The 12,060-nt window shown below is 43.7% G+C and overlaps 1 protein-coding gene across 1 annotated transcript in view; it reads left to right on the forward strand.

Annotated features, from left to right (window-relative positions):
* Positions 1 to 9,869: 9,869 nt before the first annotated feature.
* The window catches only part of LOC308178385 (DNA repair endonuclease XPF-like), a 52,807-nt gene continuing 50,616 nt past the window's right edge, over positions 9,870 to 12,060 (forward strand). The window contains exons 1-2 of the mRNA XM_080556943.1: positions 9,870 to 10,197; positions 10,736 to 10,916. Of these exons, the coding sequence (XP_080413069.1) occupies positions 9,871 to 10,197; positions 10,736 to 10,916 (508 nt within the window). The 5' untranslated portion in view covers position 9,870. The remainder of the gene's footprint in view (positions 10,198 to 10,735; positions 10,917 to 12,060) is intronic.

A 12,060-nucleotide genomic window follows, 5' to 3' on the forward strand; every position in this document is an offset into this window, starting at 1 on the left:
ATGTCACATTTAATTTTTAAAATAGTTTCACTGAAAAAAATATATATTTTTTCTTTTATGGGGGAAAGGGTTTTTTTGTGTTTCTGTTTGTTTATTTGGTTGTTTGTTTAATCTGCAAATAATTCTTTATGTAGACTGCTGTTCTTTATGTAGACTGCTGGAAAAAATTCTATTTCAGTCCATCACAGATTATAGAAAATGCCCACTGTAGAAGTAAATGTTCTAAGAACATGAAGAAATGTGGCTATAAGATGGGTTATAATAAATCTCAAAAATACTATTTTTTTTCAATTTTGAATGTGTTTTTATATGTACAGATAAACATCAGCATTTCTGTTTTTATTGTTTTCCTCAGAAAATAAATTTGTTCATATTTTTAAAAAGCTAAATATATTTCCTTGGTAACCTGGATAATAAAGCCATGCATTGATTTAGAGAATTTTGCTTCACAGTCTTATTTTTATAATTGTATCTCCAGCAGATCATTGTTTTCACTAAAACATGAAGAAGAACAAAGATGTATTCGGTGAGGTAATGATGCAAGGTAACAAACACCAGGACTATGGCTGTTAACCTCTTAAAATTCATCAGCTAGTGAGTTTAGGGGATAGTAAACTATCAAGTCTTACGAAGAGCGGCTGAGGGAGCTGTTATGAGATGTATGAGCTGAGGGATTGTTCAGTCTGGAGAAGAGGAGGCTCAGGGGCGACCTTATCGCACTCTACAGGTACCTTAAAGGAGGCTGTAGCGAGGTGGGGGTTGGTCTGTTCTCCCATGTGCCTGGTGACAGGATGAGGGGGAATGGGCTAAAGTTGCGCCAGGGGAGGTTTAGGTTGGATATTAGGAAGAACTTCTTTACTGAAAGGGTTGTTAGGCATTGGAATAGGCTGCCCAGGGAAGTGATTGAGTCACCATCCCTGGAGGTCTTTAAAAGACGTTTAGATGTAGAGCTTAGTGATATGGTTTAGTGTAGGACTTGTTAGTGTTAGGTCAGAGGTTGGACTCGGTGATCTTGGGGGTCTCTTCCAACCTAGGTGATTCTGTGATTCTGTGAAACCTAATGTAAGGAATGGTCCAGCAATTCGTGCCACTAAGGGATTTGAAGGGTTAACATTGAGGCCTGGGTTTAGGTGAGAAGAGAACAAAGGGATTTCTTCAGAGAAAAACTGCTGACTCTGCACGGATGTGCAGTAACTTCTGACAGCCGGCCAAGAGACCACTAGATAAGGAGGAAGAATATGAGCCTCCCCGTTCGAGCGGCCCCCGAGAAACTAACAGAGACTGATAAGCAGGCGCACCTGGGAGGACTTCGGATTCGGGAAACCAATTATAATAACCCTGCCTCTTCTAGAAGTAGTAATGAATATGTATTAGCCTAGTAGCATAAAAACCAGCCGCCTTACGTAACAGGTGTGCGTCCTGGTGGAGCAGAGACTCCCGGCGCACCCAGCGCTGTTTGCTTGCCTCTATTCATTTAATAAATTGTAAACTTTGATTGTAATCCTATTTGGGACTCAGTCATTTATAACAACATTCAACAGCTAAATTTGCTAGCATGTGGCCCGACCAAAGCAGCACCCGCCTGCCCTGTGGCAGGCCCAGAAAATGTCCAGATTTATCGTTTTATTTTATATTTTTGCCTTGGCAGCCATTTTGGGAGCAGGCCTGGGGCTCCTCTCAGCGGGACACTGCCAAGCTGAGGTGCTGCTACCTCATGATGGTGAGAGGGAGTTAGGGGAATCTTATCAAGTAGAGATAGAGCGCTGACAGCATTAAACTAGGATGCTACTTAGTGTCTTTGCTAACTATGGTGCATTGTGCAAATTAACTAAAGCAAGAAGCCTTGGGCCCCTTACCAAGGTCAGTTTCTTAATAAGAATGTGAGCCTATCTTAAGAAACTGGCAGAAACTGGTCCTGCGGGTGGACAAGAGCCAAGGAGCAACTGAGTCTGTGCAAAGACAAGAGGTCAACTAGCGGTGACGAGGAAGAGTCATCAACCTTCATCCCCAGGACTCCCGACAACCACCACCAGGAGACACTGTGCAAGATCAGATGGGAGGAATTTATGGAAATGACTCCTTGGAACTAATTTTAATATGAAGCGGGGACAGGTTATGAATATGTATAGGCGTATTGTGAAACTTCATGCATATGTAACTCTTTACTGCATATAACCAAGGCAAGTTGCCGTGTCAGGTGCGCACTACTTTGGTGGGTCTACCCCCTGTGCTGACCAGCACTGAATAAACATACCTACTTTACAACCTGATTGTGGAGTCAATTTTCCGCAAGTCAGTGGAGCGCAGGCTGAGATCAGCCAGCTTCCTTGTGTTATAAATGACTGAGTCCCAAATAGGATTACAATCAAAGTTTACAATTTATTAAATGAATAGAGGCAAGCAAACAGCGCTGGGTGCGCCGGGAGTCTCTGCTCCCCCAGGACGCACACCTGTTACGTAAGGCGGCTGGTTTTTATGCTCCTAGGCTAATACATATTCATTACTACTTCTAGAAGAGGCAGGGTTATTATAATTGGTTTCCCGAATCCGAAGTCCTCCCAGGTGCGCCTGCTTATCAGTCTCTGTTAGTTTCTCGGGGGCCGCTCGGACAGGGAGGCTCATATTCTTCCTCCTTATCTAGTGGTCTCTTGGCCGGCTGTGAGAAGTTACTGCACGTCCGTGCAAAGTCAGCAGTTTTTCTCTGAAGAAATCCCTTTGTTCTCTTCTCGCCTAAACCCAGGCCTCAATGTTAACCCTTCACACCCCTTAGTGGCACGAATTGCTGGACTATTCCTTACACTTGGTTAAGAAATGCCTCTAGTCTGTGACTAAAAATGAACCATTTATAATAAAAAATGACCTCCGTACCTGACCCGGGCCCTCAGAAGACCCTCAAGTACGAGTGGAGGCAGCGCCTCCAGCCGCGTGAGGGCGCCGCTCTCGCAGCCGCGGCGAGGCCGAGGCGGGCCGGGGGCAGGCGCCGCTGTGACGGGCTGGGGCCGGCGGCCATGGCGGCGCTGCTGGAGCACGAGAGCCAGATCTTCCTGGACCTCTTCCACCAGGACGGGCTGGTGGTGTGCGCCCGCGGGCTCGGCATCGACCGCCTGCTGCTGCGCTTCCTCCGCCTCTACAGCGAGCCTGCCAGCCTGGTGCTGGTGCTGAACACGAGCCCCGCCGAGGAGGTGAGGGAAGGAGGAGGAGGAAGGAGGTATGGAGGCGGCTGCCCGGGCCCGAGCAGAGGCTGCCCGCCGGCTGCTGCCGCCTTGGAGATGGTGTTTGGCGGCTGGGGGCTCTTCCGCGGCGGTTTGGCGGGCCGCGACGGGCCGTTGTCACTTCTCGAGCCTTAAGTTAGTATTGCCTGCTCCCTGAAAAAAAGAGCTGTTAAAATACTTTGAAAAACGCAAGAAAAAATTTTCAGGGTACTTAAGATCCATCGAGTGTCAGAGTCTTGTACTTTCTTAAATATTGTCTAACTGCTATTGAAATTGCTGGACTATACGAATTGCTGGACTATTCCTTACAATTCCTCCCTTTTTTTTTTTTTTAATATCATCAATTCGTGTCTCTTCTTCAACTTTTGTTAGTAGCAGTTGGATTTCATCAGTCAGTTCTCGGGGTGTCCATTTCTTAAGCATCATTATCGAGACATCACCTTTTCTCTCCCAAAGTCATCACAAATTGGGTGCTATTTATTATCCGCCGTATCAACAACGTAAAGCAAGGTATCATACAAGGTATAAACAATAATGTCATTACACCACATAAAAATAAAAATAGCATTCTTTTAACCCATGGTCCACCGGGCAACCATGAAAAGAAATCCCAATCCATACCTTTCCAAGTTTGTACTGGGACGTGGGCTAGCTTTTTAATTTCTTTTGTTATCTGCTTAACCACTTTTCCATTATCATAAATTTGTAAACAACAATTAGAATCGTTCAGTTTTCCACACACTCCCCCTTCTTCTGCTAGTAAATAGTCTAAGACCATTCTACGTTGAAAGATAGCGTTCCTCATCTGAGTGGATTGATCAGCCAGAAGATCCAAGGTCGTCGCTGTTTGATTGGTTACAACTTCGAGGATAGCTTGCGACCTAATTATTCGGTTCAAATTATAAATAGGTTCTCGGGCTCCTGATACCAACTCATTCGGGTTCCAGGTAGCTGGCCCATAATGCTGTATGATTCTTTCAGGAGGCCATTCATCCTTTCCCCATTTTTGGGCACTATCCCCGGATAAGGAAGTATCAATAGATCGTTTTACTCTGTTCAGGTCATCATATAACCTTATTCCTAAATGATTTCCTTGTGTTTGTGACAATAAAAAGAACAAGGGTCTTATGTACCCCACATAGCATATTCCCGACCAGTTTCCGGGTAGCCTCTTGTAAGCATGTTTGCCACACACCCAATAATGTCCCTTTAGGGCCCACGTCCCGTTTGGAAAATGACCATCCCATCCATCTTTACCCTTTGGGGCGTGATAATACAGAGTGTCCTTGTTACCGAGTGGTCCTGTTACAATGTCTGCCCCGTTTGTACTCGTATATGCACGCTTCCAAGCTCCCACGTTGGGTTTCCACTTACAGTCACAATTCAGTTCTCTTTGGCGACCTGTCATATTATAAGCCTTTTTCGCCGTCCAATCTTGAGAGTGTGGGAAGCGCCTTCAGTCATGAGGTTGGGCCCGCTTTCAGAGCTTGTGTTACCATTCAGCCCTTCAGGGTGATCCAGCTCCTGGAAAAACTAATCACAATTTTATTATGGGTTTAAAAGGTTCTCATGTTATTTTTCTCAGGACAAACTGATCTTGGTGTGGGAGAAGTCCGGTCGAGGCACTCTCACTCAGCGGTCAATACCCATAGGGGTTGCCTCCCTCGGTAGACCATACACGCCGCAGTGGAGGGTCCTACCCCGGTCTTGCCTTCTCCCTTTCCTCCCTTCAGCCTTGTCCTCTTTATCCAGTGCCCTTAATTCATGCAGAACCTCATTGCTGGGATATCAGTTCCTCTTTAGTCTCAGTTTCAGTTCCCCAGGAGTGGACTCAACCCTCCAGGCTTCGGTAGTTATTGGTCCTTTTATTCTGGATGCGTGGGTCCAACCCCTTTCTGCTGTTCTCACAGCTGTTTCAGTAGTAAGTAAAACAAGGTACAGTCCCTCCCATTGGGGGTTCAATGATTCTTCTCTCCAGGTTTTTATTAAGACCTTGTCTCCTGGTTGTATTTTATGAATAGCAAATCCTAAAGGTGGTGTCTGAGTCATCATGCCAATTTCTCTTATCTCCTGTAATCTCCTTCCAATGGTAATTATGTATTTCTGGATACTATGATCCTCAACTACATTGTTCCCTAGGGGCATCCCTTGAGAATAAGGCATACCATATAACATTTCATATGATGATAATCCAGTCTCACTGTGTGGTTTAGTTCTTATGTTTAAAAGTGCCAATGGTAAGCATTTCGTCCAGGGCAGCTGTGTCTCGATCATTAACTTAGCCAATTGTTGTTTTATTGTTTGATTCATCCTTTCTACTTTCCCTGAGCTTTGTGGGTGCCACGGAGTGTGGTATTCCCACTGAATACCTTTCAAGGGGTACATCCTTCAAATCTTTGTGGCTGGCGTATGTTCGATTATTTCCACACAATTGTGTTCCAACGGTCCTTCTTCTGGAACGGTTCCTAGAAATACTGCTGGATATAACAGGTTAGTCGTTTTCAAGGTTATGTCATCTTGTTCAGTTAGGATTGCCTGATATTTCATCATCCAGCTGGGTGATAACCAGTGCCCCCCCCCCTTTGTTCCAAAACGGTTGTTACCTACCATATGTGGTCCAAAAACTTCAATACGTTTTCCCATTTGAAGGCAAATAATTTTCTACTATCTTTATCAAGAGGTATGCAAAAGAAGGCATCCTTTAAATCTATCACGGTAAACCATTTATATTTCCCTTTCACAGATGTTAACAATGTGTAAGGATTAGCTACTACCGGGTGAATATCCTTTGTTATTTCATTTATTGCTCTAAGATCTTGTACAAATCTATACTCGCCATTCGGCTTCTTTACTGGAAAAATTGGAGTATTGTATTCCCATTTACATTCTTCCAGAATCTGATATTTGAGAAATTTGTCAATAATTTTCACCATTCCCGTGCCTAGCTTCTATCTTAAGTGGATATTGTTTGATTCAAACAGGTTTGGCTCTTTCCTTTAATTCCACCTTTACCAGTTGTGCCAGTTTCGACTTCCCTGGTACATCTGTTTCCCGTACTGTTGCTATAACTGCATTTTCTACTTCTCTTGGAATATTAACAAAGGGTTTATCTTTGATCATTAGGATTTGGCCTACTTTGGACTCAGGTACCTTCATTATTAATTCTCCATCCTCAAAGGTTATTGTTGCATCTAATTTGGCTAATAGATCCCGTCCCAAGAGTGGCATCGGGCATTCTGGTACATACTAAAATTCATGGGTTAGTTCCTTACCCCCAAAACGCAAATCAAGGGGTTGTAAGAATGACCATTCCTCCTCTTTCCCTGTGGCTCCAATTATTGTAGTTGTCTTAGTTCCTAATCGTCCTTTTAAACTATTTAACACTGAATATGTTGCTCCTATTACATTTACAGCCTAATTAACACAGAGAAAGAAGCTCCCATAACCAACAAAAAATTCAAGCCTCTGTCTTCATTTCCTAGCTTTATTTCAACTAGTGGACCTGCTAGGGTAGATGCCCCAGGTCCCCATCATTCCTGACTGTTGTAAGTTTGTCCTGCAGCCTAAGACAATTTCTTTCTGATATCAGGGGCTGATTGCCCTGGAAAGAGGCTAGCCAGTTGCCTCTCTGTCTCTTTTTTTTTTTTTTTTAAGCCAGGTCCATTTTTTTTTTTCATTGCATTTCAAAGTTGGTCCAGAAATTCAAAAATTCCATAAATTCCATAGGGGTTTCTTTTGGACCTTGTTGGAACAGATTCTCAATTCCCAATAGCCAATTTAACCAGATTTTAGTATTTACATAATTTCCGGGGTGATTAGGGTCTCAGTGAGGGGGTCGGTCAGGGGAATGCAATCGTTGAAAGTTCCCTGAGCGGTCCCATTGGCAATCTGAGCTCACACAGGAACTCAGGTTGTTTCAAGAGTTAGCTGCTTTTTTGTTTCCACGACAACTCTCTCGGACCCATCACGGTCCCCCTGCCCCAGAGGGCTCACACCCGCGATTTAGAGATCTCAGCCTCGGGTTGAGACGGAACTATTAACATTCCTACATCCTCTTTCCCTGCTCATTCAACTTCAAACAGCTCTGTTAAATACTACATGCCACACAACCTTTAACACCTTCAACAACCCTTTTAACACTTCCTTTATCTTTCTCCAGCCCGTACTTTTCTAATGCCAACACCAAATGCTCAGTCAGGGGCCAACTTAATTCCAAACCTTTTCCCTCCAACATGCTGAAACAACATATCACTATACAACATTTCATCCTATTTTCCTTCTCTCCTCAAAAACATTAATTGCAAGACACTGTTATAGTCGATTGATCCATAAAGTGGCCATTTAGTTTATATAGTGGCCACCATTGATTGCAATACTTAGTGAAAGTCCTCTTGCTTTCTGTGCCCCCATTTCTAACAATATCCTTCCAATGTGCCAATATGCACCCAAGGAGGCTTTTTTTTTTTTAGGACGTCTTTTTTTTTGGATTTTCCCCTTTTCCTTGATTTCCCATTCCCTTTTATTTATTTATATTAGTTACTGTCCCTTGTTTCAATTTCCACGCAAACCTTTTTATTGCAGGTTTTTACTATCTTTTCCTAATCTTCTTCCCAAATGTCCCAATTCTCTGGGATTAAACTCTTCTTTCCACATACAAACTTTACTATTTCAGATTATTAATGAGCCCCATTCCAATCATAAATCCGCAGGACTTCGGAAAAACACCTGAAGCACTCAGCCTTCTGTCTTCTAGACAAACAATAACACCTTTTCCACAAAATTTACATTTCAATAAGACCGAATTTCAAGCCAAATGCTAATTTTTCTCATGCACTTTGTTAGTAAGCCTACACAAAACAAGGAATCACTCCTGTGTATCCGTCAAGATGGGGGTTTAAAAAGGTACTGAGGCCTAAATAAATTCGCTCTCCCCCTTCTTACCAAATTCCCAGAGCTCAGGCCCGAACCACCAAAGAAGTGACTCTCCGTTCTACCACTTTGATAATCAGTCAGCCCCGCTCCCCCGATACTTGGGAAACTGACCGAACACCACCGCGAATATACACAAACTTCTAAACTGTTACTTAGATAATGCTCCCACCTTCCTCCTTGACACAGTCAAAACATTTAAGAACAAAACAGGATTACAAGATGCACCACCGGGGGTGGATTGTTAGGATATAGAGGTGGTAGGTTATCCAATGACTCCCATTCATCATCTTTTTCTTTTTCCTTTTTTTTTTCTTTTTTATTTTTTTGTTCTCTTCTTCGTCAAACTTCTCGTCTGCTTTTAGTGTAAATATTGAGGCTGGAAAAGGACGTGAGATCCTGATCCATAATCCTGCATAATCACTTTCCTCCTGGCTAAAAGGTTCCTTTGAATTAACATGTATATTTAAGGCCTGGCAAACCCAGTCTTCAAAGGATCCGAAAACGGGCCAAAAGACATGTGGTCTTAAAGGCTCCTTTGGCCATTCTGTCATACAATACTGAACCATTTTTAATTTACTTTTTCCCTTTTCTGGGGCCCCTATCGTTCCAATTTCTAATCATTATCCCTAATGGACTTTCTGGTGGTATGTCTGGTAATTTGCTCCCTTTTCTCTGGTCCCGGGTCTTCAATTTTGTCTGACCCATCTAGGAATTTTACTGTGGCAATTCCTACAGCCCTTGGTTGCCTTAGTGAGAGTGTCTTGCAGGGGGTTTAGGACCTATCACCCACCCACGAATCCTATAGGAATCGCTTCGGTCCTTCACCGGCCAAGTCCCTCGCGGGAGATCGGAACCGCGGTTAGAAGACCTCCACAATCGCTTCGGAACTACGTTCCGTCTCAGTCACACTCTCACACACACAGGCAACCGAATCCCACCCAACCGAACGGTATACGCCTTAAATACTTACGACTCCGTCGTCTTCGTTCGGATCTTCGCGCGCAGAATTACGGGCAAAATATAGTGCTGCAGCCGGCAAAGGGAGCTCATAAAAAAATCTAAATCTTTGCTTGCCCTTATTCAGGTTCAAGATGGCATTAGCCCCGACCTGACTCGAACAGGAGCCACCAAATGGTGGGGGCGCCCCTCCTAGATCAAGTCAGAATTCAGGAACCAAGACCACCCCGGACGAGCCCCCAATTCTTATAAATGACTGAGTCCCAAATAGGATTACAATCAAAGTTTACAATTTATTAAATGAATAGAGGCAAGCAAACAGCGCTGGGTGCGCCGGGAGTCTCTGCTCCCCCAGGACGCACACCTGTTACGTAAGGCGGCTGGTTTTTATGCTACTAGGCTAATACATATTCATTACTACTTCTAGAAGAGGCAGGGTTATTATAATTGGTTTCCCGAATCCGAAGTCCTCCCAGGTGCGCCTGCTTATCAGTCTCTGTTAGTTTCTCGGGGGCCGCTCGGACAGGGAGGCTCATATTCTTCCTCCTTATCTAGTGGTCTCTTGGCCGGCTGTGAGAAGTTACTGCACGTCCGTGCAAAGTCAGCAGTTTTTCTCTGAAGAAATCCCTTTGTTCTCTTCTCGCCTAAACCCAGGCCTCAATGTTAACCCTTCACACCCCTTAGTGGCACGAATTGCTGGACTATTCCTTACACTTGGTTAAGAAATGCCTCTAGTCTGTGACTAAAAATGAACCATTTATAATAAAAAATGACCTCCGTACCTGACCCGGGCCCTCAGAAGACCCTCAAGTACGAGTGGAGGCAGCGCCTCCAGCCGCGTGAGGGCGCCGCTCCCGCAGCCGCGGCGAGGCCGAGGCGGGCCGGGGGCAGGCGCCGCTGTGACGGGCTGGGGCCGGCGGCCATGGCGGCGCTGCTGGAGCACGAGAGCCAGATCTTCCTGGACCTCTTCCACCAGGACGGGCTGGTGGTGTGCGCCCGCGGGCTCGGCATCGACCGCCTGCTGCTGCGCTTCCTCCGCCTCTACAGCGAGCCTGCCAGCCTGGTGCTGGTGCTGAACACGAGCCCCGCCGAGGAGGTGAGGGAAGGAGGAGGAGGAAGGAGGTATGGAGGCGGCTGCCCGGGCCCGAGCAGAGGCTGCCCGCCGGCTGCTGCCGCCTTGGAGATGGTGTTTGGCGGCTGGGGGCTCTTCCGCGGCGGTTTGGCGGGCCGCGACGGGCCGTTGTCACTTCTCGAGCCTTAAGTTAGTATTGCCTGCTCCCTGAAAAAAAGAGCTGTTAAAATACTTTGAAAAACGCAAGAAAAAATTTTCAGGGTACTTAAGATCCATCGAGTGTCAGAGTCTTGTACTTTCTTAAATATTGTCTAACTGCTATTGAAAATACTAATGTTTCTAAGTCACCTGAAAGGGTTTGAAACTTAGCAAAGTAAAACATCAAAATAAAACATCACCATAATTCTGACTTCCTTACCTAGTATCTTACACTGTCATGTTTTTATGTGGTTGTGGACGGCTCTGCAAAACTAATAAAATAGGACTAATTGCGATTCTTTTTGTATCCATTTCATCAGTTGTCAGAATGAAGTCTGTTGTGATTTTACTGCATTTGTTTTAGGAGTATTTTATTGATCAACTGAGGTCAGATGGAGTTGTTCATCTTCCTCGGCGTGTTACCAATGAGATTGCAAGTAACACTCGCTATGAATTTTACACACAAGGAGGAGTTCTCTTTGCAACAAGTCGAATCCTCGTGGTAGATTTCCTTACCGACAGAATTCCTGCAAACCTCATTACTGGTAAGAGCTTAATGAAGTCAAGCCATGACTGAAAATACATTAAGTGTAATTCTGTTGAAAGAGTCCGACTGACTGATGTTGAGGTTGAAGAATTATTTTTTTTTTTTTTTACAAAGACTGGGGTAAAAGGAACAAATATGTAGTTCTTTCTTTTTTTTTTTTAATGGTCATCTTTGCTCTAAACTTGTTTGCTTTATTTAATCACACAATTTGAAATCATCCACATTCTTTTTAGGCAGTGGATAATATCCCTGTATGGCTTTCTGATATCAATAATAAACTGGAAAACAATCAGCAGTTAAACCATGCCATGACGTAAGAAACATGGAAATTCAGAGTGGCTGCATTGCTTTCCAAGGAAAATAACTGATTATACTTGAGAAAATAGTGTCCAGAATACTCAACGTAAATGGCCTGTGATTGAAACTGATTTTAGATTGCATATTTATCAACCATGCACACTTGCTGGTTTTTGCATTAATGAATTAGTCCTGATGATTTTTCCCGTCAAATAAAATAACGTCTTACTAATCTTCTTCTAATATCTTGGATGCTGTCTAAATAGCAATATTATGAAATAATGTTGTTAAAACTTCGCAAAGATTTTTGGGCATAGCTTGTGACTTTATTTGTTGTTATATAGAAGTTACACATGAAAGATGTTCCAATTGTCTTGTTCTCTAATGTTCTGGTCCCCCTCTCCTCCTGACCTCAGTTGTTTTTATGTTCTTGTCTAAGCTGGAAACCCTCTTACAGCCTGAAGAGCGAGTAAAACAGATGCCTGAGAGTATAAGAATATTTTACTGGTATATAAATATTAACATCTTTATAATGTTTAAATGCAACAGAATACTAACTGTGTAGAAGAATGTAAGTTTTTGCTTCATAAGCTGTATCTCCTTCCTTTTAGTCAACCTTTAAAACCTCAAATCTGTGAAACATATCGAACAGGTTCATGCTAAGGCAAATGGACTCTAGACTTGTCTGTTTTTTCCAACTTTTTTAAAAAAAAAAAGTAAACAGTTTCTGGGCACCTCCTTCAATTTCTGTTCTTCCCTTTGGCTCCTTCCTGTTCACCTTTCCCCCTTATCCTGAGGAAAAATGCAAAACAAAATAAAACACGTTTGGGTTTTGTGTGGATGAA

Source organism: Anser brachyrhynchus (assembly GCF_964034855.1).
Source record: "Anser brachyrhynchus genome assembly, chromosome: 15".
Taxonomy (NCBI): Eukaryota; Metazoa; Chordata; class Aves; order Anseriformes; family Anatidae; genus Anser; species Anser brachyrhynchus.